Source organism: Atractosteus spatula, chromosome 6 (assembly GCF_055471065.1).
Source record: "Atractosteus spatula isolate fAtrSpa1 chromosome 6, fAtrSpa1.hap1, whole genome shotgun sequence".
Lineage (NCBI taxonomy): Eukaryota > Metazoa > Chordata > Actinopteri > Semionotiformes > Lepisosteidae > Atractosteus > Atractosteus spatula.
In genome coordinates this window covers 42,002,678-42,027,153 of record NC_142711.1, presented here as the reverse complement: position 1 = coordinate 42,027,153, position 24,476 = coordinate 42,002,678, and the positions used below count along the sequence as shown (strand labels likewise).

Genomic DNA, 24,476 nt, shown 5'->3' with positions numbered 1-24,476 from the left:
AATCATTATGTTGGGTTTTTCAGGTGAGCATCTACAATGGTATATCATGAATACTCACAGTGCCAAATAACTTTCAACTCAACCAAAAGCTTCTTTGTTGAACCATGACTGGACCCAGGAAGTTTCTGCATTGCTTCTCCTTTCTTGTTCAATATTTCAATCCTCATTGCTCCTGAAGTTAAGAAAAAAACACACAGAAAAAAAAAGTTAAAACTGTTCACTGGTTTAATTGCAAGCTTGGTTCAGGATGGTATAGTGCAGTTAACTACTTGATCACCTTACATGCATCACCCTACTTGTGTGACCACAAAATAATCCCATTGAGCTTCAGGTGTTGCGAGTTAGCTACATCAATCAACTTTAGATTCAAAATGGAATGAAAAAGGACAGCTCACAGAAATGTATAGAAATAAGAAGGGAAATGTTGCATATTTCTCTTGCCCCCATGCAGGTATGAGAGATGGTAATGGTATAGCAAAGCAGCAAAACCCAATCTGGAGGTTTTTGAAAAAATAACTAGTGGTTCCAATTTAAAAAAAAGAATTTAAAGTCCAATGAACTGCAAAAAAAGCCATAAACAAATCTGTACCAGAATACTGAAGTCAATTAACATTTAAACAGCTTTACTTCCAAAACATGCATCTGGGTTTGGCTCAACAAAGCAGTACTGTCACGTTGCCATCATTTGCTAAATATTTTTTAAAAAGGAGAAAACAGGAAAAAAAACAACTAGAAAAAATAAATCAAATCAACTCATGATTTCACCAAAACTGAAACACAGTTCAACATTAAAAGTGTTGTTAGAAAGTTAAACCTACCTATAGGGGTCCCAGCAGAACGAACGTCATTCTGAACCAGTTCATCTCCATCTGGCCATGTGACAGACAGGCGATCTGGAAGCCTGGGGGGTTAATAATGAGTACAGTATTATCAAACCACAATAAGAATTTAGTAAATTCAACCATACTATGACCATTGTTAATAGAGATTCTAGGGATATACAGTACTACTATCCAAGAAATACTGTGGAAAAGCAATGTACCAGTAAAGGTGCCTAGTGTAGGCAATGTGTGTTCTCTGCAAAGAAGGAGTGTTTAAAATAGACATCTTGTTTTATATGAAAACATCATGTAGAAATGGTCATTTAGAAAGTCTGTCAACGTCTGAATTCTGTATTTGTTTGGAACTGCTAGTGTGAACCATTTTTTTCCCCAATAGACGCCGCCTGAAACAAGATGACTATTTTTCCAGGAATTATATGTGCCAATTATATGTGAAAAGATTTTCAAATTAAATATTTTGAAAAGAAAATATTAGGCTAATCAGAAATTAAATCTTGATTTAATGACAGTTGTACTATACCTATAACTTGTCTAGACTAAAAGTTCAGAGAAAACCTGGGTCAGATGGCCTCAGTGATTTACAAGAACACTGCCCTTAAAGTTCAGAGCTTGTATTAAATACAAGCTTTACCGAAAAGAAACAGTGTTGGTTTATACCTGTCAGCTCAAATGCTGGTGTGTGAGCATACGCAGTCTGAAATTTGGATGGAAAAAAATGTTTACATTCATTATAATCTTGGAAGCTTGAAAAGATGAAGAAAAGTCCTTATAATCATTACAGGCGTCCACACTCACAAGCCTAATAACCAAAAGAACACTACTCACCTTGCTATTTCATCCTCGAGGTACTTCTTAATTACAGTAATATGAACATTTCTATCAATTTTTGAAATTGGAATAACTCTAACTTCATCATAAAGTGCCTTGGGTTCCTGCAGAGACCCGAGAGAAAAACAAATTAGTCTGTTTGAATAGTTTTAATAAATAGTCTAGTCTTTTTATGATCTTAATTATGTAGTATCAAACGTGTGCCACTTCACATTCCAGACTCTACTTTCTGGATAAAACACAAACAATAAACTTCACAATAAACAATAAACAATAACCCCTGTAGACCACAAAGTTATTTTTTTTACTAAAACAGAAAAATAACCACTGTTACTTCCACCCTAAGCCCGTGTAAGATTTGTGTACATTCTTAATAAATACTGTAGGTGAAAAAAAGATTGGAGAGCAATAAACCACTGTGTGATATGTGCTAGAAGTTTCACATTTGCTTTAAGTAACCTGCTGTTTAACAGAGCTGCACAATATTAGGAAAATGCACTGTCTGTGCTGATATTCTATAATAATACAATTATTGTTGAACTGCCCTGTTTGGACAAGACAACAGCCATATTTATGGGAAACAAAAAAGAGAATTAAAATAACAGCGTGCAGAAAGGATGTTACCACCTCCTTCACAATGTTTTTTTTCCAAAATATCAGGTACCTTAATAAAGATATGAAATAAGAACATAATGCAGACCAGGAATGCTCAACCTGCATTGTATACTGTATAAGTTCAGGTGGGTAGCTGCGTCAGCATGCGTAAGCTGCAAAGGAACAAGTAATAGGTTTATTCCATGCTGAAAAAAAGGTGTGAAGAAGGCTCCACGGCCGATACGTTGTGTTTTCTTTCTTCTTTTTTCAGCATGGAATAAACCTATTACTTGTTCCTTTGCAGCCTACGCATGCTGACGCAGCTACCCACCTGAACTACTACAGCCTACACCTGCTGCGACCCACTATGCCTTCCTCCAAATCTTTTTCTAGATCTCTTTGTCATACCTTTCCTTCCTCCCTGGGCCACTTGCCTGCTTCTCTCACTAAACCAGCATTCCATCTCTTCACAGCTATCTGTTCCAAGACCAGGCTTTCTAACCACCTTCTATTCCTTTACAGATGTCATTGACATACAGCATCATCCCTAAAGGATTTCGCCTGAAATGTAATACCTTTTCTGCTCACACCTGAAGAAGGCTCCATGACCGAAACGTTGCGTTTTCTTCTTTTTTTCAGCATGGAATAAACCTATTACTTGTTCCTTTGTACAGTATACTGTATATACAGTATTGAAAATAAAATACCATACTTGACGTTTGCAGCACAAGTGTTGCTGTTCATACCATTTTAGATCAGTTTCGTTAAGTAATGTTTCATGACCTACTTTGATAAGATTCTTGCACCAATGCCTGATGTTTTGGTTGTGGGTTCTGCATATTTCACTACACACTGTAACAAACCTATTCTTCATCTTGCAAATATCTGAAACTTTTTACAACCATATTCCTCACACAAGAATAAACAAAACCCTAACAAGAAGCATCTTAAAAAACCTGCCCTGCATAGTACAGCATTGAGATAACAGCTTTTTTTTTACCTTTTATTACACATCTTTTACAAAATACTTTCCTTATTCATTTGTTAAACCATCTATTATGGACTTTTGATATATTAATGTTATTTTTTAATGTACAGGGTATTAATATTGTGTCACTTTTTGTAAAAGTATAATCATGAACATGTACAGTATACTGTAATATATTTTGAACCATTAAATGTACTTTACAATTAACATAATGAAATCAGAAAATTAAAGAGGAACTGCAAAACTGTTTTTATATTTAAGGGTTAGAAACAATCAGTATTGATGAGTGCATTTCAGACCACAATAAGAGTAAAATGTACAGAGTATGTTTTAAAAGTGGTTTGCAGGCTCCCATTACCACAAGAAAGGGCAACATTCGCATGAGCAGTGAGTCTCCGGGTGGCCCCATGCAAATGATATCGGGCCACCTGCTTTTCAGTTAGGCAGTCAATCGTCCAATAGATCACATAATTAATCAGCCTATTTAAAGTTTTTTCTCAGTTGGTTTGGCACTCTGACACTGAGCTGCTAAGAGCTAGCTCAGTCTCTGACCGTGACACACCTGACTAGCTTCCCAAGCACTGATCTAGTGGAGATTCTTTTCCTTAATTTTTTCTCTGCCAGTCTTCCACCAACCAGCCAAACCTGTTATCTCATTACCTTTACTAAAGATAGTCCTTACACAGCCTCACTCCCTGCTTGCTGTCTGCCTGCTTGCTAATCTCAGCAGTGCCTCCAGCGTAATACATTTACATATGCAAAGCATATTTTCACATTACTGTCTCAAATGATTACTGATATCTAGTGATTTAAAGTGGGAATTTGGGCATTTAATGGATTCTTATATCCTAGAATCCTTAAATTTAATCCTTAAATTACATTCTTGTGTATTTTTAACATCACGTCAAGTCATCAGCAAGTCCAAAAGACAACAAGATTGTGTCCATAGTGTGCTAAATCAGAAGTCTCGTGTAAGCCTGGATATGTTCAAAAATGACTGTCATCTGAAAAACAATGTGTGATATTTTGCCTCAAATCCTTCTTTCATGGTTCAGAAGTGCTGAATTTCAGGTATATTTGAGATGCCTGAATCACACTCATGTCACACACAAGTGCACAATTACAAGTATGAAATCCTACCAGGGAGATCTGTACTTCTCCTCCAGTGGCATACACATCTCCTTCATGATCACCGTAGAGCAGAAACTTATTGATACTGCCACAGAAAATTGGCTGGGTTTTGATCGATTTCACCTAGGAAATAATACAGACCTTTGCATTAATTTGCAGACCTCTGCGTTTTTTATAGCCAAGATTCTGCCAACATTTTTAAGCTACATCATTCATTGTAGAAACAGCCTGGCCTAAACTTAATTTCAATAGCTGTGATCAAGACTTAAAATCACACTGCTCAATCAGCCTTTTCAGAAGTTCAACATTACAAGCAATTCTACTCGCACTCAAGTCAGAATGAAAATACTACAATAAGCTTGTTCAAATGTTGCTATATTAAAAATAAAGTAATTTGTTGAGGAGTAAACATTCTCACTCTACATTTCAAATTCAAAATCTCAATTTGGTTAATTCAGATATAATCCATCACCGACTTCTCTGGTGATCGCTGGCAAGAGTGTAGTACCTATGAACATGTAATATCATAATAGTATGCCTGCAATGCAATACTACTGAAAACTGTGAACACTGCTTATGCATTTTTAAACAATTTAAATAGTTTAAAAAAAATATTTAAATGTGTCACTTGAAGAAGGCTCAACAGCCAAAGTGTGGTTCACCTATTATTTTAGAATTGAATTAACATTTACTTGTTCATAGTTATACAACTTAAAAACAAGTTTCTTAATATCTTGCATTCCCCTAGTTTTCATAAATCAAAAATTGTTATGCAGAAAATACTTACCAATTGACCTGCTTGAAATGTTTTCCCATCCCAGTCAATTGACGTGTATATTGCCCAAGGGCTCTGCATTTTCTTTGTTGAAACATCTGATCTAGTTATTATCCCTTTGAAACCAGAAAATTTAATCTGCTTGTCCCATTTTTCATGGCATTCCTTCAGCCACTGAGTGAATTCCTTGGGAATTTTAATTCTCTGCTCCTGTTAATACAAAACAACCATTACCTACAGCAGGGCCCATCTTAAAATTGTGATGTGTAAAAATTTTGCCAGCAGCCATATCACCCTGCAACTCACAACTGGCAGCCCACTGAAGCTAAGCAGGTGTGAGCCTGGTCAGTACCTGGATGGGAGACCTCCTGGGAAAAACTAAGGTTGCTGCTGGAAGAGGTCTTAGCGGGGCCAGTAGGGGGAGCTCATCCTGAGGTTTATGTGGGTCCTAATGCCCCAGTATAGTAACGGGGACACTATACTGTAAAATGGCACTGTCCTTTGGATAAGATGTAAAACCGAGGCGTTTCTCGAAAAGAGTAGGGGTGTAACCTGGCCAAATTTCCCATTGGCCCTTACCAATCATGTCCTCCTAATAATCCTCATCTATTTATTGGTTTCATCACTCTGTTCTCCTCCCCACTAATAGCTGGTGTGTGGTGAGCGTTCTGGTGCACTATGGCTGCCGTCGCAACATCCAGGTGGGGCTGCACATTGGTGGTGGTGGAGGGGAGTCGCCATTACTTGCAAAGCACTTTGAGTGCAGTGGCCAGAAAAGCGCTATATAAGTGTAAACAATTATTACTTCCTGAACACAACAACAGGGCAATTTAGTTCTTATCATATATTCTACTTAAAAACTTAATTTATAAGATTTTCTCTAAATTGACGCTCATGACTCATTTTTATTGTGGATCATACTGTCTCTGCAGTCATTTTTAATTTACCACTGTCATTTTAAAGACAGTGAAACGTTAAAATCTTTTCTGTCTTAAAATCTAATGCAAAATATAAAAGAATTTTGATATAAGTTTGTGTTAAAAAACTATAAACAACACAGCAAAACTCTTTTCCATTTACTGGTCATCTATTAGCCTTAATATGATATTATGGAAAGTCCTATGCCTATTGTAAGCAATATATATTAGTTCCATTTCCTTTCATTTAAGTAAACTGACTTGTGTCTTGCAAACTAAGTCAAATGTAAAATCAATAAAAAAAAGATATCCAGATCCAAATGTTGAATATCCAAATCTTTGCCGACAGCTTTACAAGTTCCCTCACAACTATCAAGTCTTTGCTTTCATCACAGAGCACACCTTAACATGTGTTCTTTCAAAATACAATATAACAGCATGTCAGTTAGTATGCAGACATCTTCAGAGCCTGTTCACACCTGTCCAAAATCGGAACTAACAGATGCAAAAAACATTGCATTGCATCAACGAGAATAAGAAAAACAACAAAATCTACCATCTTGCCTAATAACTAATCTGTCTGCCACCTCATAAAATTGACCATGCCCGTTGGCAAATTTGTAGTGTTAAAAGAAAACAATTTCTAACATTGGGATAAGATATTGCACTTAGAATGAAAATGTCTTAAATCGCATAATTTGGATATTTATCCTTTCACCCTAAGGCAAATGTTTGACCTTGGTGAAAAAAAACTAAGTGCAAAGCTGATGCATTTACAGTTCTCATTCACTAAGGGAAACGCTAACGAGTTGCTTTCATCGCATGACCATTTTAAAACATGCAGCATGCAGGTGACAACCAACTCCATGAAAAAACCCTGCAATCTGAATCTCTATCAAATCCTTCCTGACTCTGAATCTTGTACCATCTCCTCTAAACCTCTTTGAACCATGGACAGGTGGTGCCTGAGATTTGAAAAAGTGACAGTGACCACAAAGTCCAATGGGATGTGTAGTGATGGATACCAACCAAAACCCTTCCAACAGGTAGACTTCAGGTTAGTGTACAGGTACAAATTCTGTAAACTGCCAAACATATATATATATAATACTGCAGAGTGTTTTAATGTAATAAAACTCTCTATATGAAATTACATCAAGTTATACATTATTCAACCACCACTGATAAGGAATCAATGTAAATAAAAGATTAGGGATAATAAGTTTATGCTTCTTATTCCAAATATAACCATTACAGTGTCTTCAAAAATTATTTACATACTGCCACCCCCACCAAACAATTGCAAATATTGTGTTACAACTTGAATTTTTAATAATATGCTATTTAATATACAAACAAATCTCCTGGAATGCTTTTACATTTTATACCAAGGTATTACTACAAATGTATTTGTATTTGAGTACATAGTTTAAAACCAGATTCATGTATCTACTGCCAAAGGCAGAGCACAAGTGTATTTACTTATATATGCGTCTTACAAGGTCAGGATCAAAACAATTTAAATGGTGATAGTTCAGCACCCATATTAACTCAAAATATGAGTGAATAAAAATATTCACGTAAACGTACCTGTCCATTCAAGACCCGGGTGAAGATGGTGCTCTTGTCCTTCAGTCTCAGTTCCAGGTCCATGAATGTGAGCTTGTTAGTGCTCACCTGAAATCTGTCATTGGTGAACAGAACACCCGAAATCCTGTTGTAACACTCCAAAGGCACTATCCCTCTCTTCTTTGGAGGGGCACACCAATCAAAGCTGAAAAGATAAAGACAGAACCGGATTCACATAATGCACGTTTTTCACCTGACAGCTCTTCCTCATGCAATTTCAGAAAGCGTCTTTATCAAATTTCATATGAATTACTGATACCGAAGGTTTTGGTAAGCTGTATACAATTAACATAAAGAGACATTAAAGTTCATGACATTAACACATAGTTCAATTAATAAAATATTTAACCAAATGAAAGAGCTGAGAAAGGAATGAATTTTGAATGTAACAACTTGAAAATTAATGTAACAGCAGGAAAATTAAATAGTGTATTACGTTCATTCATTAATAATCATGAGCTGCTTACTCCTCCACTGTTGTGTAAGGTATCAACCGTCCATTCCAGAAGCATTCAAATATAGGCCTCTTGCCCCGCGCTTCTTTATTTATGATGATGCAGTCTTCTTCATCATCAACTTCAGGTGCTTCTAAAGAAATAAAAAAAACTTTCCAGGCTTCCATTTTTTAATCTACAGTTAGGTACAGTAATTTGGTGAAAATGTGGTAAAAAGGGAAATAAATCCATTTATAACACCATAATGTTATATAACAAGCCCTATTTACATCCCCTTACTGCATCTATGGGATCTAGATATACATATTTACATATATCTACAGTATAGAACTATAGTGCATCTAAGATGAAAATTCTTACTTGAATATACACTGGCTTACAGATCTGCCTAAACAGAAGACCCTAAGCATTTTGGGGTAAACAAAACACTGCTGATATACAATGTCCTGAAAACTGAACACAGGACTGTATTAAAGTTATGCGCCATTCACATAGCAGGTCATATGATTTTTGTCTGGTACTTAAGCGTAAAAAAAAAACAAATGCATTTCAGTAGAGCAAAGAAGTATGAAAACAAGTCTGTTCTAATATTTCTCGTTCTGAAATAGCAGCACTGTGTTCCTTTGATTTACAGTAGTAACAGTAGTTCACTTGCAACAAGTGTTATATCACAATGGTAATACACATCACCACACTGTGGCTTTTTCAAAAATTAAACTATAAGACTAGAGTGCAATGGACAGCATTTACAATACTGGTGAGAATATGTGAAGCCAGAAACAAAATGGGCCACCTCCTTTTGGATAGTGGGGAAAAAAGGAAACACTGCTAAATGTGTGGGCCAATGTGCAATGCATGGAATTCTTAAAGAGGTTTCTGCATGTAATTCACAGGTTTTTGAGGATTCCATACTGGAGATAATAAAGAATAAATTAACACAAACAAAGTAGTTGCAACTGCACAAAAGTAATTTAATACAGATGTTTATGAATCCTACATCATCTCTAAGATTATAGTCATTTGTTTTAATCATATATCTGATCCAACTTAAAAAAGCAAATGTTTACACTCAATGAGCACTGCAGGTCATATAATCAAATCTATGATGTTCTGTTCATCTACTTTCCTGAACAGTTTGACTATTTAGATGATATCCAATTTGAATTTAATCCAATACTGCAACACCCATGTAAGATATTAAAGCCGTAAATATATAAACTACAGCATTCAGTTTGTTCTATGTTTTGATTCAGAAACCTCTCAACTGTTACCTAATTTTAATCCTGTTAGACTATATTACTAATTTAATAATAATCTGTTTTAAGTTTGTACATGACAAATTTAAGAACTTTCATTGCAGACTTCTGCAGAGAGAATAATAAACATGCTGTATATACATTTGATGAGGTATTTTTTATCTATCAATGGTTCTCAAACTGTGGAAGCCAGATGACTCTGGAAATTCGTTGTGTGCACTGAAAAATTGGAATTTCAAAATTTAACAATTAAAAATTGTCGATTTTTCACCTGTAATTTACTTAATCGGTTTCAGAAAGCTTGAGACGGGTTTTCATATTTTCTTTTTTAATAAAATTAGTTTATGTGTCAAATACGTAGTCCAAGTACTTAGCTACGTTGATACAGCACGCACTAATACTTGAGCGTGCACAAGGGCTACTATTGAATTCTATACCATTGTATAGGAATGCGTGCTACGAACCTAAGTGACCAATCGTATTAAAAGAAGTTATCTTTAGCAAATAGTAAGGTAGGAGGATTTGCGTGATTTTGGAACACTGCCAACCTTGTGAGCACAGGAAAGAGTGATAGAAAAATATTTAAGGACTGTTCTTGGTTAATTACTTTGAAAAAAATACAGAGTATCTCTGTGTGTTTCACTCCCATGCGCATGAAATAACTTCTTTTAACTTCTGAGACGGACTCCTGACTGTCTTTTAAGGGGAAACGGGGAAAAATTTCTCCAACAGCGCCACATTCGCCAACAGAACAACTGATGGAAAATGAATACCTCACATTCAAGTATTCTGTCATGGCTGAAAGGAATAGATGCCAAGAGTACGGACGCCAACTTAGATCATGCACATCTGTTGAGAATGAGAAGGATTATACATCGGCCACCGACACTAGCTCTGCTGCTGAGCCTGACATAGACAGCACTGCTAGTGTTAGCAAACGGGTACAAGGAAAACAGCAACAAGGCGGTATGATCCAAATGATCTAAGTGCTCAGTGCTATTTTTCTTATATGTGTTTGAGTTTGTATGCGCGCGTGCTCAGGTTGGTCTTGGAGATTCTTGGAAAAACAGAGAGTTGGTTTGTTTCCTATGAGAAGATGACGTGTAGGTGGTAAGTGGATGCTTTAGTTTGACCAGGGGTTGTACTTGGTCCAAAAAGTGTGAGAACCACTGATATATGTGACATGTTACACTTACTTGTTACTGCACATGGGTCTTCAGGATATGTTTCCTTATCATAAAGGAAAGGGTGATATCTGATAATTCCTTCAACAACCCCTTCATCCTCCACACGTGTCCTGAACTCAAAACTGTCAACTGAGGAACTGATGTACAGAGTCTGCATATCATCCTTTATCTCCTTTAGATTAACTATCTTTGGAACTTTTCCCTTCTCAAACATGGTGATCTAGGAAAAAAAAGTATATATTTTCAGTCATCCACAGCCCGCTGATACAGACACTTTCTCACACTAAAATTCTACTGTGCATTTTCTTTCAAGTCTTTAAAAAGATTCATGAGGTTTTTTTATGGCACTTAAATTTTCAAAAATGTAGCTTAAAGGTCTGATTCAATTCACTTTTAATGGTAAAAAAAGTTTTTGCTAATTTTGGGGAAATGAACTGAGTAACAGACCTCTTCTAAAATTTTGTACAAAGAAGTTTTACTGCACTCCTAGTACCTGAATGTCAATGTTCTGTACAACACCTGTGTTCACTGTAGCATTCAGATTGTTTCCATTGGGTCCATGAACATAATAATGGTAAACATGCCTGAAAAAAAGGAAAACGTGGTTTTAAGTTCATACACCCCAAAGTTTAATTGCAAATTGTTAATCACTGTTTGTACCAACTCTCTAGGAAAAAAAACCCATGAAGCTTTCCTCCAAACCTGCTATCTGTTAAGGTGATCTAAAATTTTCATGCAGTAAGAAGTGCCTAAAGGGGTATCTGACAAGAAAAAAAATGTTAAACATAGGCAAACAGCAAGTTGCAAAGAGGTCACTGTTGCGCAACCAACCAACAATAGTCCTACCAGCTCATGTCCACCCAGGCTCCAGATGCTAAGCCTGGATTCAACTGAATAAATGTGTACACCAGTAACCCACAAAGTAATAACCAGGTGGCAAATTTGTAGATTGTAGAAGGGAAACCTATCTCTATAAAAAAAATGTTTTAAGTCTACATACTTAAAATGCACATAGCTTGAAAAAACCTCAACAAAAACACACATAGTCACAAACTCACGCAAGCTCTCTGGTCCAAAGATGAAAGTGGTTTTTCAGGTAGTGGATATGATCTTGCAGAACTCCAGTTATCACTACTGTTGTAAAACTGTCCTTTCCAGATTCCTCCATGATAATACCGTGTAAAAACCTCTCATCATCAGACGTAATGTGAAATGAATCACCTGGCTGGAGAAGAATGGCTAATTTAAACACTAAGGGAAATGAAACACAAATCAGACTAAAAAATAAAGTGTCACCTGAGTGTAGGAAAGCACAATAACTGATTACAGATGGAAACCCAGACCGCTTGGGAACATAGGAAAACCCACTGTGGTGTACTCCACAACAAGTTACACACAGACTGGGCCTACCATTCTTGATTTACATCTATTTAAGATGTAACCGAGGGGCCAAAATGCAAATATTAAACTCCCTTTTAACTGAGAACAAAGACATGATGAAGGTGACATTTATTGGAGAGAAAAATGCAAAGCAAATTAAAAAAAATACTTTAGAAGGGAAAAGAAAACACCAAGTCTTTAACCTCAAAATTTGGCATAAATAAAACAGTCTCAGGTTTGGATAATACTGCAAGAATGTAACATCTTGGACTGCTGCAGCACTACCCCTACAATGACGAGACATTCAACTAATCAAACAGCTGAGATTTTCTGTCAGGCCTCTTCTCGGTTGTTGTCTTAGGGAAGTGAGCAGCTGGGAAACTCCCTCATGTGGGTCTTGCCAATGTTCATGATAACGATTATAACACGCTTACCTTTCGGTTTCGAATGTAGCCACTGTATATTGCTTCATTATTCTTTTCTCTTTTTTCAAAGTCGTCCTTACAGAGAATAAGTTCATGAACATCCACAGATTCGGGTGGTTTGCTGATCATCTAAATAACAGTGGGAAATTACATCATTTTACAGTATATATCCGCATGCGTGGTAAATCCCAGGTCTAGGCTCATATAATTTGACACAAGTAGAATTAATTGCCAAGACTGCAATACGCTTTTTTCAAATGAATCTGTAAATTTCATAAGAATTTATTTTCTTATAATCTAACACACATTTCCTTCACATACTGAGACAGTTTCATATATTTAAACAAGGTGTCTGCCTCATGAAAAAGCTTCATACACATTTACAATTCTCTAGCTTTTAGAAAGCGTATGCATTTGATAAGTTTTAGCAAAGTTATTTAAATGTTAAGTGATACAAGCCACTCTTAAGCACCTTGAAGTAGAAGTCATAAATAGAGATATTAAGTCAAATGCTGAACACCAGGTCTTTGTACATTTATGCATGTCAAATGCTGGGGTGGCATGATGAAACACTTCTCCAAAGGTGCATGGAAAGAAGTATAGTGGCTAATTATTTAACTATACTTCTTATACTGCTGTGTTTATTTTGATTTATTCACTAAGTTTAATGAAGCAAAATGCTTTAGTAAGAAATTGTAAGGTGTTAATTATCAAATATCTATACTTCATGGTTTATATCCCATTTGAAAAAGTCTTAAAAGATAACTGTAATTATTATACTCAACCTTCATGTGCAGCCCAGCATTCAGCCTGAATGTAACAATAAATAAAGTTTAATATTCCTTAGTTACCCTGGTTGAATGTCCAATGTAGAATACAGCTTGCTTTCCACCCACTCCAAAGTAGGATATATCACTGTTCAAACTGCGAGACACTGGAGGAGGACGAACATATCCTGCATGGTCACTATTTAAAAAAAAAAAAAAATTTAGTTTTCAGTAAAACAAGATAACATCATCCAGGTACGCCTGAACTCATCTAATCGGATTAATTTATAATAACCGGGCAGTGCGGTGGCTCTTTGGCTAAGGATCTTCACTTGTGGCTGGAAGGTTGCTGGTTCGTATCCCGCGGCCGGCAGAGGAATCCTACTCCTGTCTGTGTGTCTCATGGAGAGCAAGTTGAGGTATGCGACAAGACAAATTACTAATACAAGAAATTGTATATGGCCAATAAAGTGATCTTATCTTAATTTAAGGCAACCTATTTTAAGGTTTTGGTTTGATGTAATTTTAACTTTCAATGTAAAAATTAAAATCTAAACACAAACCTTTCAAATTCTTTGTCTTTCCTTAGAAATTTGGACAACCTGTAAACGGCCCAGTTGTTGAGCTGTTTTGATGTCATACCACTCCCATTATCAATCACGACTACAGCATGTTTACCTTGAGATTCATCAAACATCTGAAAGATGTGAAAAACAGATATCATTCTGTTAATAACAAATGAAAAGATATTTCAAATCCAATGTAATGGCTGGAGACTAAAATACCTGTACTTACCAACCTAATGTCTATGCTCCTCACTCCTTTGTTGTATGCTGTTGCTGACAGAGAGTTGTCAATCAGCTCAGCAAAGGCATAAGCTGCAAATAAAATTCCACAGTTATGGTTAGTTTTTGCATAAACCGTAATTGTACCAGCTTAATCTTTTAGCATCTTCGAAACTTGGCAAAGTCAGGAACGATCAAACATAACCATCACTGCAAAGGCAGTTTTTTTTTTTAATACTTACGTAAAGACTTCTGCCCTTGGCTTGCATAATATTCGTACATCCCACTTTTAACAAGGGTGTCATAGTGCGGCAGGAATTCAATACGCTCTCTTGTTGCCACTGGCAAAACCTGATCAACAGAATTAAGTAGATACAAGGTGTTCCCATTTTTGAGCTCTTCTGCAAAATAAAAATACAAATAAAATTGTCACTGGCACCTCATGTACGACGCACACTCTTCTGGATTTGAGCCTTAAGACATGGCCAGCCTAGGAAAGTTAACGAAAATGGTTTTGTCTTGTGGAATTGTATTTACTTAAAAAGAAATAAACCAAGGAAATACATTTGGTTCTGAAAGTTCTCCTCAGGCACCACATCGACAGTGTCAGAATATATCGCCCCTTTGATGGTCCCTTTAATTCACTTCCACAAATCGGAAATAAGGATAAAACTTATCAGCACTGTTAAAAACCAATCTGGTTATTTACGCAGGTTTAAGATTACAACCCTACTGTATGTAAGCCCCCCAAAAAACTATTCAAACTCTCAAATACCTCTGCCAAGTATCAGTTAACTGTAATTTTCTCACATTTAAAGCATAACATACAAATTATATATATATATAGTCAAGATGATGATATGTACTAGTGAGACATCTTTTAAGATCATCCACAACTTCCATCAGTTTGTGCAGCAGACAATTCACTGCAGAAATGTTCCAACATGATCTGCATGCACCGTCAACAAGTAGTATTTGTCAGCAAAACAATCAAGAACAATATTTCTATTGGATTATAAGAGATGTATTCACAAGCCTGCTTGTTTACAATTTAATAATAATAATTGCTTACACTTATATAGCGCTTTTCTAGACACTCCACTCAAAGCGCTTTACAGGTAATGGGGACTCCGCTCCACCACCACCAATGTGCAGCATCCACCATCTGCCAGCAGCCATATCACCCTGCAACTCACAACTGGCAATCCACTGAAGCTAAGCAGGTGTGAGCCCTGTCAATTTATCCAACTCATCCTTGCAAAAAAGTTCAAGCTCCTTCAAATTGCCAGGGGATCTCCTGTGCACAGCCCTCTTTAGGTCATTCCACAGGTTTTCTATGGGATTGAGGTCTGGGCTTTTCCAAGACTTTGATCTTCCTTTTCTGAAGCCATTCCTTGGTTGACTTGAATGTGTGCTTTGGGTCGTTATCATGTTGGAAAGTGAAATTCTCTTCATCTTCAGCTTTCTGACAGAGGCCAGCAGGTTTTGTGGCAAATAATCTTGATATTTGGAGCTAGTCTTAATCCCATCTATCTTGAGCCCCTGTCCCAGAGCATGATGCTGCCACCATGCTTCACAGTAGGTATGGTGTTCTTTGGATGATGAGCTGTGCTGTCTTTGCTCCAAACATATCTTTTAGAATTAAGGCTAAAAGTTCAATTTTTGTCTCATCAGACCAGAAGACATTTTCCCACATGGTTTGGGGTGACAATGTATTTTTTGCACAATTTGGATGGGCTTGGATGTTCTTTTTTGTGAGAAATGGCTTCCGTCTTGCAACCCTACCCCATAGCTCAGACGTGCAGAATATGGGAGATTGTTGTCACATGCAAGGAGTGACCAGTACCTGCCAGAAATTCCTGCAGCTCCTTTAATGTTGCTGTAGGCCTCTTGGTAGCCTCCCTCATACGTTTTCTCCTTGTCCTGTCATCAACTTTGGAGGGTCATCTTGATATTGGCAATGTCCCTGTGGTGCCACATTTTCTCCACTTATTGATGATAGTCTTCACTATCACTATGGTACATCCAATGCCTTTGATATTCTTTTATACCCCTCTCCTTATTGGTATCTTTCAACAATAAGATCCTGTAGACGTTTTGTCAGCTCCTTGTGGCTATTCCAGTAGGATGCAACCACGAATGTTTCAAAGAAATCTTACAGGAACAGCTCATTTTTATTTGGGGTAAATGAGAATCACTTTCATTGATGGCTGGTGTATGCCACTTACCTTTGGACATGATTTTGAATGTGACTGGTTAACTCTGAACACAGCTACAGCCTCCATTATAAAAGGGTGTACACACTTATGCAACCAGGGTGTTGTAGGTTTTTTTAATGTAAATTATTTTTCCTAATAATTAACTATTTGTTTTTCTCTTGTCTAACATGATTGATCTTGATTTCTGGCTTTACATTACAAAAACCTGCAATTTCAATAAGTATAGACTTTTTATATCCACTGTAAGTAACCTCACACTCAAAGCTATGAAGTTCAGTATATGTGACTAAATTATACAGTTTCTTTTCCAAGGACAAACTAAAAACTTACCTCTAACTGAACCAAAGAGTGAATACAATTCTCAGTGTTTATGTGTAATCCATTTGAATAACTAGTACAACCCTGACATGCAACAAAATTATGTTAATTAAATAATGCATAGACTGATATTCAATGCATAAGAGTTTTACAAATAGGGTCAGGGTTTTCCAATAATTGTGTCCAACTACTTCTGATCTTACAACCTGCAGTCTGTCTGTGCAAGTCATCTACTTCCTAAACATGACCAAAGTGGTTAATCTGAGATACTGGAATTTACATTTTTTTTTGCCACAATGCCAACTAACCTGGGAAACCACTATTAGATTGCGCATATTTCAGCAAGTCAAAACCTAATCACAGTGCAAGACATTTGCATTTTTATTGTTCCAGCAACTGAGAGAAGACAATTTTAAAATGTTATTAATTTAGTATCCTAATATTTCTGTGGGAATTCTGTGTATTCTATATGTCAAACATTTGAGAGATCTTGCAGAAACCCATGCCAAAATGTGAGCCTGATAAATGTTTGTGTATTTGGAATATTAAGAGTTAAGACTGGACACAAGTGGGGGGATTTACTAGGTGGAAAAACTACATCTATAGGAATTCAGAAATGTATAGTATAAGAACATACAAACGTGCAGAAAGTGGATTAATGAACATTTTGTGTTTACAGGACACTTGATAAAGGCAGTTTGTACCAAGACACAGAATTTTCAGTGTTAAAGATAAAAGTGTTATTTTACTTGCAAGAGATCATTTATTATGCAAATAATACTTACTGAAAATCTGGTCATTAACCGCTTCTCTGGCTGTTGTCGTCAAGACAAACTTTTCTTCTGTAGTAATTGTGAACTCCTAAACGACAGGGGAGACAAACTTATGTCTAAGAAGATATTTTTTAAATTAATTTAAACAACTTTCCAACCAGAAAGGTGTTGGCATAGGTCTGCTATCATTTTCTCATATCATACAATTACATAATTACCACAGCGTATGCGTTACACAGGTCAGTGTCATCTTATCACAGCTGGAAAGGGATAAAAGTTTGGATCCTACTGTAATATGAATGGAAAAATAACTATAAGGAAATACGAAACAAAGATACAAACACAACTTAGTAAGGAAGTGACTATAGGTTGAGATAAGCTCTCTCCACATCTACAGTATTTTTGATGTTTGTTGACTGTGTGTGCAGCTTTTTTTACACAGCTGGTTATTCACACTAGTTATGTCTCACAAGCATAGCTCTGATCTGCTGCCTATTACACAAGTTACACAAGCTCCACAACTTCATCAGCATTTCTTTCTCAGACAATCCACCACAGACACAGACAAAACCATGCAATCAAATAATATTCAATTAGTAACATACTATACAGTTTGAATAAGAAGTTAGATTTTAATTTGATTATGCATCTGTCACATTATTAAATACAATACCCACACTGTGGTCCAATGGTACACAAAATAACATTCCACACCAAATGTTTTTTTGTTCTAGAGCTCTTTGAACTTTGTCACTTGAGCAGTAATTTTTACATTACCCATCTTTGTAATTAATTTTAAATTAAATTTATCAGTAAAACTCAAACAAGATTCAAGACATGGTCTGACACTGTGCTGTTTACTTAGCTCCTCATCAACTGATCAAGCACTTCAACCATATGGTTTGGCTCACATCTCAAGGAAAATAGTAGCTATTGGGCTTATCAGCAACCTTCTAGGATCCCTATAATTTTTTATGGGATACTTGGCCTTAGAATATTGCACTGCCAAAATCAAAAATATAATTGCATCATTTAGCTAATCTAGTTTTTAAACTATCAACTACATATACAGATGCTCTGGTGTGCATGCAACCAGTGTTGATTTCAAAACAGACTACATACAGTACATATGTATGACTACTGACTGCATGGAGCGGAGGGTAGTACTGTGGCTAAGGATCTGCGCCTGGGGCTGGAAGGTTGCCGGTTGTGGGATTTGCTTAAGAATCCTACTCCGTTGGGCCCCTGGGCAAGACCCTTAACCCCAACTGCTCCAGGGGTGCCGTATAAATGGCTGACCCTGTGCTCTGACCCCAAGCTTAAAAGACAAACAACCAATGCAGACTCTGGATTGTCCCATAAAAGCTTAATTTTCAACAAAATTATTCAGATACTAAGGTCTCAAAAACACCAGTTCCTCAGAAAGCAAGACCTGACAAGGTAAGCTACATCACATCCCAAGATAAAATAGAGTAGTGGTTTCAATAAGCAGATTATTCACAGTAAGTTCTTCAACTGTGTTCTTTCAAGACAGCTGTGAAAAAAGTCCAAATGGATGAAATATTTACATGCAAATTAAAAAAAATCTAAACAATTATTTAACTGAATAAAATCAGACTTGCAATAATAAAACTTAAAATAACAACTACATTCCCCAATTTTCCTTTCATCCAACATAACTCTTCAGTCACTCAACCTAACCGATCTCTCCAGTGAAAACTATCACTTGAGAGCAACTGGACAGGACTTGCAGAGATTCTGAGGAACTGGAAAATAAATACTTTAAATTGTGTAGCTTTGTTATTGTCTTCTTTCACTATTCCATTTCAAATGAAGTACTACAGTAAGTACAACACATACCATATTAAAGCATTTAAACACCAGGAAACTAATAACACACATACACCTCATGTTTCTTCACCATGAATTTGTCTGTGAACAATCTAAACTGCAGACACAGGCTTTATTACTTATTCTTCTTTAATACCAAGAGATTAAAAGTAATATTGTATTAGTACACTATAATAAAAATGTATTATTTGTGCTCAACTTTCTGCATGACATGAGATGCTAAAAACCTCACTGTTAGAGGTGGATTTCAAAAGCCCATAAACCATTAAGAATACCTACTTCTTTCCAGTGCCAAAAACAAACCAGGAAGTCCAAAACATCTTATGCGAAAAGCAGAATCATAATAGGCAAATTACATGTGCACATTTAAAGGAGTTTCCTGTAAAACTAAATCAAGGATTAAAATTATTCAGAATGAAACCTGACACTATCCGCAGTTAGTACCATGTATGATAATCTTTTGGTAACTGATTAGTTGCATTAATAGATTCATTCGTATATCGCATTCTCTCTTAAAATTTCCGTGTATAATGCCTCTTGCACATCTGACACAATCATCTAGGCCTATTTACAGATTACCCATACTTAACTGTAAACACTGTTAATTGGTATCCTTTTATAAGGATAGCAAACAGTTTCCTATAATTCCCTGTATGTGATACTGTGGGGATACACTAAACACTATGGACAAATGGTGTATTGTGTGTTCTTTTATGCATTTCGTTGTTTCAGGGCTGATATTGCGACTTTCTCAACATTACTCAAGAGTCAGCAGACCGTGTTTAACATACTACAAAAACAAAATGACTATGCTCGCAATTTAAGACCTTGGATGGAAGAAAAAATCCTAAGAGATAGGTGATCCCTACGCCCAAGGTTGTAAACCACTGCTGTATATAAACATCCCAGGCTTAGAGAGAAAATGCGTGAACTGTTTCTGTTCCCAGCCGACCAAGCCTGAATCGAGGGACGCCCGTGAGAGCTCCCACGTGTCTTCGCAATATTAGTTTTCCTTTGGCGTGCATCTCTGAGTAAGGTCAAATAATTTAAAGGTATAAAACAGTAGTTAGAAAGAAACGAGCGACTTTAAATTGCACTGAAAGGGAAAAAAAACGTACCGCTAGCAAATACTATTGTAAAGCGAAAGGTAAACGTAAAGAAGGAAAAGTACGGCCTCCGTCGGAGTTATCAGCAGCAGACCGCAGTCCTTTTTGGCAGAACTGTAGTCAATAACTGTTGGAAAGTGGCCGAGTACAACAAGTGAGGCAAAAATAAGAACTAGACGTTCGCCATCCGCAAGCTGCACAGCACGGAATACAGGATACTGGGCCCCTTCATGTTCAAGACATCAAGATCTGAAGAGATCTTCTTGTGAATGGGAAAAACGGTAATTATCTGACACTTTTAGTAAAACGTCACGAAAAACGTTAAAAATGTATAGCTTTTAGCGTTAAACTAAGAAACTGTGAATATTAAAATATAATATTTCTCACGTCTAAGAAAGGGGGTGCTAAAAAAAACCATTGCATTAAACTCGAAGTTGTTCGGTGTCGGAGAAACTGGGGGAAATTTAAATAACCTTCTTTGAACATCAACACCAATCAACAGACTCCCTCAATTTTATTACAGAACCACAGTGCGACTGTATGCTATTTTTTTATTCTGAATTAAACATCTCTACTATAAGTTACTCGCAAAGTTTTGCGAGACTGCACACACTTGCCCACAACTACATCGCTCTCCACTTAGTCAGCTGTCTGCAACAGTAACACGCATGATGTGCGGCTCCAAAGCTGCGATGAGGAGCTCGACTGCAGATAACATCCTTGTCAGCTTTAGAAAACTTTAAAGAAGCAATAAACTCGGCACTGTAGAGAAAAACAAATGAATGCCTTTCTTCTACATGTCAGATCTTTAACGTGTGATAATAGATGTATTTACCTTGCGAACAGTGGCGATGAACTCCTCAAGGGACACATTCCCACCCTCCAGGACCTTCTCGATGGTGTCATTCTTCTGCCCACGGCAGTCAAACACGAATACCTTTCTGATGAACCCGAAGGAGACTGCTAGCCCAGGACTGCAGGACACCGCCGGCAGAGAAGAGTCCTTACTGAAGTCGCAGTCCTGCTTTCTGCTTGCGGACGCCATGTTTTATCCGGGCAGGTGGAAGCTGCAAGCAAGGAGTCTTTCGTCTTCAGCTTGCAGGAGCGTAACTGGGTGTTTAAATCCCCCTCTGCATTAGCTAATCTTTAACGATGGACTGAGCCGAATCGCACGACTCCCATTCAATTCTGCGCCATTGTCCCGCCAGTCTGTATTTCTGAAAACAGCTGCGCAACCCGCCAAACGCGTCTGAACAGGCCGACCCCATACGTCACTGCCTGGTACCACGTGTTGGTGTTGACAGGAAGAATAACAACAAAAAAAAAACTACTCAAGAATCCTTCATGTGGATATTTAACTACACCCCACTGGTTAATCGCACATGGCGCTGACCAAGGACTCGTGCGTTTGGTCATTTTCTGTCTCTGATGATTTTCGATAATGGCCTTCGACCCTGTTAATACCGCTGAAATAAAACAGTAAAATGACACAATATAATACACAACAGAATTAAAAAAAATGTGTATGTATAGGGGAAGAATTACAACTATTTGGCTTCTTGAAACCAAAAGTAAAACTCTGAAAAATGCTTCGTGCTGTTATTTTTTCAAGGATCGATCACAGGAACTAGAATATCATTGTTTTTGTTTCCACTGTTCGCTACACGCAGTCTTTTGAAACGAAGTAAAGTCAAGACTAGAGCGTTCTGCTGAATAGAAGAGTATATTGTACTTGAACCGCCCTTGGGTATGCTTGGGAGTTTTTTAATGAGTTGTGTTAACTTAGCCTGAATTGTTTCACCGACTTATTATTTTCACCTTATCATGTTTTTAAGTTTCAGTATTTTAAGTTGTTCTCAACATTTGTCTTTGGAAGCTGTCTGCATTTTTGCAGAGCTAGGCTGTTCTTTGCTTTGCTATAGAAAACGGTTATGAAAATCCATCCATTACAATCATTGTATTATTTTTCTGTTATGGGCATTTGCTGTGTACAGAATACGAAAACTAGTATGATCTGCAAAGTATATATGTTCTGTGGTTGTAATCACTAAAGGCTCAGCCTATGGTGTGAAACCCAGTATCTTTTTGATTCTCCCAGTGCTGTAGAAGTTGCACTAATGTTTCATTTAGTATCTTCAGTGATAATGTCCCATAATAGCCCTAAACCCAGGGACACTATCTTAAAGACATAATTTATGGTTGTGCCTTATCATTTTGGCCCAATAATTCTGCAATTAATTACAGCCTGGAATTTGATGGAAAGATTAGCAAATTCCTAGAAAACATTACCTGTTTTTCTTAACCCTAAACACCTAATAGGTAATTCCTCTTTCCTTGATTCAAACTGTGGTAATATATTGCCACTCAGCCAGATACAGTGCTTTATGAAAGGATTTATCCCCCCTGCACAGTTTCCACATTTTGTTGATGTCCAAGGCTTGCAATCATGACACTTTCAGATAAGACTTTATATCTGGAAACACAATCTACTCTATACTGACAAAACTAAAAATACTGATGGTATGTAAATAAGATTTTTAAGGAAAGTTAGCAGATTCCCAGTTGCATACATATACAACACCTTTGAAAAGGCAGTTCTAAATCAGTTCAGGGTGAAATCATAGGTTAAAAGGTCACAGAATTGGTGTAATTACAGTATCTCTGAATGAAATAAAAAATACTTAAACTTGACTTCAGAGTTAATGTATTTCTCAATGTTTTGGCAGATATTGGATTTTAAGATACAAATCACATGAAATGAACCATGAAAATCAAGGAGCTCTCAAAACAGATAGAAAATAGAAGGGCATAGGTCAGAACAGGTTTGCCAATGGTGAAATTGCATTTCACCATTTAGAGGTTCTAAATGGTGAAATCCACCATTTAGAATGAATACTGTATATGCCACTGACTATCTGGACAGGACTGTAGATCAGCTCACCCATCCAAACTGAGCAAATGGTCAAGCAAGAAACTGGTTAGGAATACCACTGTACAGCCAAACGTGAGTTTAAACAAATTCAAAGTTCTGTGTTTGAATGGGTGTCACTGTGAATACATCAATAATAAGCTGCCCTATACAAAAAGCTGGCCTGTGTGGGCAAGAGGCAAGAAAGAAGCTTGTACTGAAAAAGACTCATCTTAAGTCTCATACGATAAACATTGGAGACATGGTAGAGGATGTCATGGTCAGATGAGAAAAATAGATTTTTTTGTCTGAAAGCGAAGCATTACATTTGTAACTAAACACAAGCACATCAGCCAGTTACATCCATTCCCATCTGTCAGCCCTGACAGTATCATGATAGTGATAGCATCATGTTTTGGGGATACTTCTCATCAGTAGTGTTGTGAGAATTCAATAGATGCAGATAACTACTTATTCCTGTCAGTTAAGAGCTATATTATACGTTGATATTAGATTTTAGAATACATTATTTGGAATAAAAGGAGCCAATAGTTATAACCATGTTTTTTTTTAAAGTAGTTAAAAAAGAACAAGGATTACACAATCTCTTGAAGTATGTGGGTATGAAGTACATAAAAAATCTCCCAATTCTCTTGAACGCTAGAAGAATAGGAGAGCTGAAAATGCTTTGCCCACATGCTAAGCTTTCATTTATGAAATGAAATCTTATTGGTTTGCCAGATCTTTCTTTCTAAATTTGCTGGGTTTGTTAATGTTTTGGTCTGATAAAAGTATACCCAGTATGCTTTAAATATGACACTTGCTTATGTTTGAACTATAGGCTTGCAGGATGCACAGAACTGTTTTTCTTCATCTGTAATCTAAAACACTTACTTATTTTGAGTTTTGCACCTTTTGTATAAACTCATGGTATTCAACATTTGAAATCCATATGTGTTGAAAGGAGAGATTGCTAACAAATTTGTAGTAGTGAGTCTGTCTTAGGGACCTGCAGCCAGGAATTCTGCACTTGGCCCCAGATTTTACCCACAGCTTTGGGCTGACCAATACAAAGGTTTGGACAGTATGAATTCAGTTGTTGCTGTTACATGTTCATATTGCACACCTGCTCATCCCTTTATTCCTTTTCATCTGTTGCACTCTAGATTTGTATTGTCGTACACCCTATAGCAGAGCCAGGCCCGAGTCAGTAGCAGGTTACCTTCTATGGGAGTCAGTAGTTTAAGTTCCGGATCTGGTTGCCTTGGCAACCCTATTTCCATCAGACAAGTTCAAGTTACACCCTGACCATTTTAGTGAAGTGCAGTGAACAAAGATCCGT

The 24,476-nt window shown here is 36.8% G+C and overlaps 1 protein-coding gene across 2 annotated transcripts in view; it reads right to left on the bottom strand.

The window, feature by feature from the left end:
• The window catches only part of smchd1 (structural maintenance of chromosomes flexible hinge domain containing 1), a 60,598-nt gene extending 37,695 nt beyond the window's left edge, over positions 1–22,903 (bottom strand). The window contains exons 1-17 of one of the 2 annotated variants that reach the window (XM_088918626.1): positions 21,062–22,903; positions 17,282–17,357; positions 14,202–14,360; positions 13,970–14,052; positions 13,738–13,871; positions 13,259–13,373; positions 12,417–12,536; positions 11,661–11,827; positions 11,096–11,186; positions 10,612–10,822; positions 8,172–8,292; positions 7,666–7,849; positions 5,171–5,368; positions 4,393–4,506; positions 1,668–1,774; positions 819–901; positions 59–172 (exon numbers count right to left, since the gene is read on the bottom strand). In XM_088918626.1, coding sequence (XP_088774752.1) covers positions 59–172; positions 819–901; positions 1,668–1,774; positions 4,393–4,506; positions 5,171–5,368; positions 7,666–7,849; positions 8,172–8,292; positions 10,612–10,822; positions 11,096–11,186; positions 11,661–11,827; positions 12,417–12,536; positions 13,259–13,373; positions 13,738–13,871; positions 13,970–14,052; positions 14,202–14,360; positions 17,282–17,357; positions 21,062–21,271 — 2,287 coding nt within the window. In that variant the 5' untranslated portion in view covers positions 21,272–22,903. The remainder of the gene's footprint in view (positions 1–58; positions 173–818; positions 902–1,667; positions 1,775–4,392; positions 4,507–5,170; positions 5,369–7,665; positions 7,850–8,171; positions 8,293–10,611; positions 10,823–11,095; positions 11,187–11,660; positions 11,828–12,416; positions 12,537–13,258; positions 13,374–13,737; positions 13,872–13,969; positions 14,053–14,201; positions 14,361–17,281; positions 17,358–21,061) is intronic. The other variant, XM_088918627.1, reaches the window with a different exon arrangement.
• Positions 22,904–24,476: the final 1,573 nt, after the last annotated feature.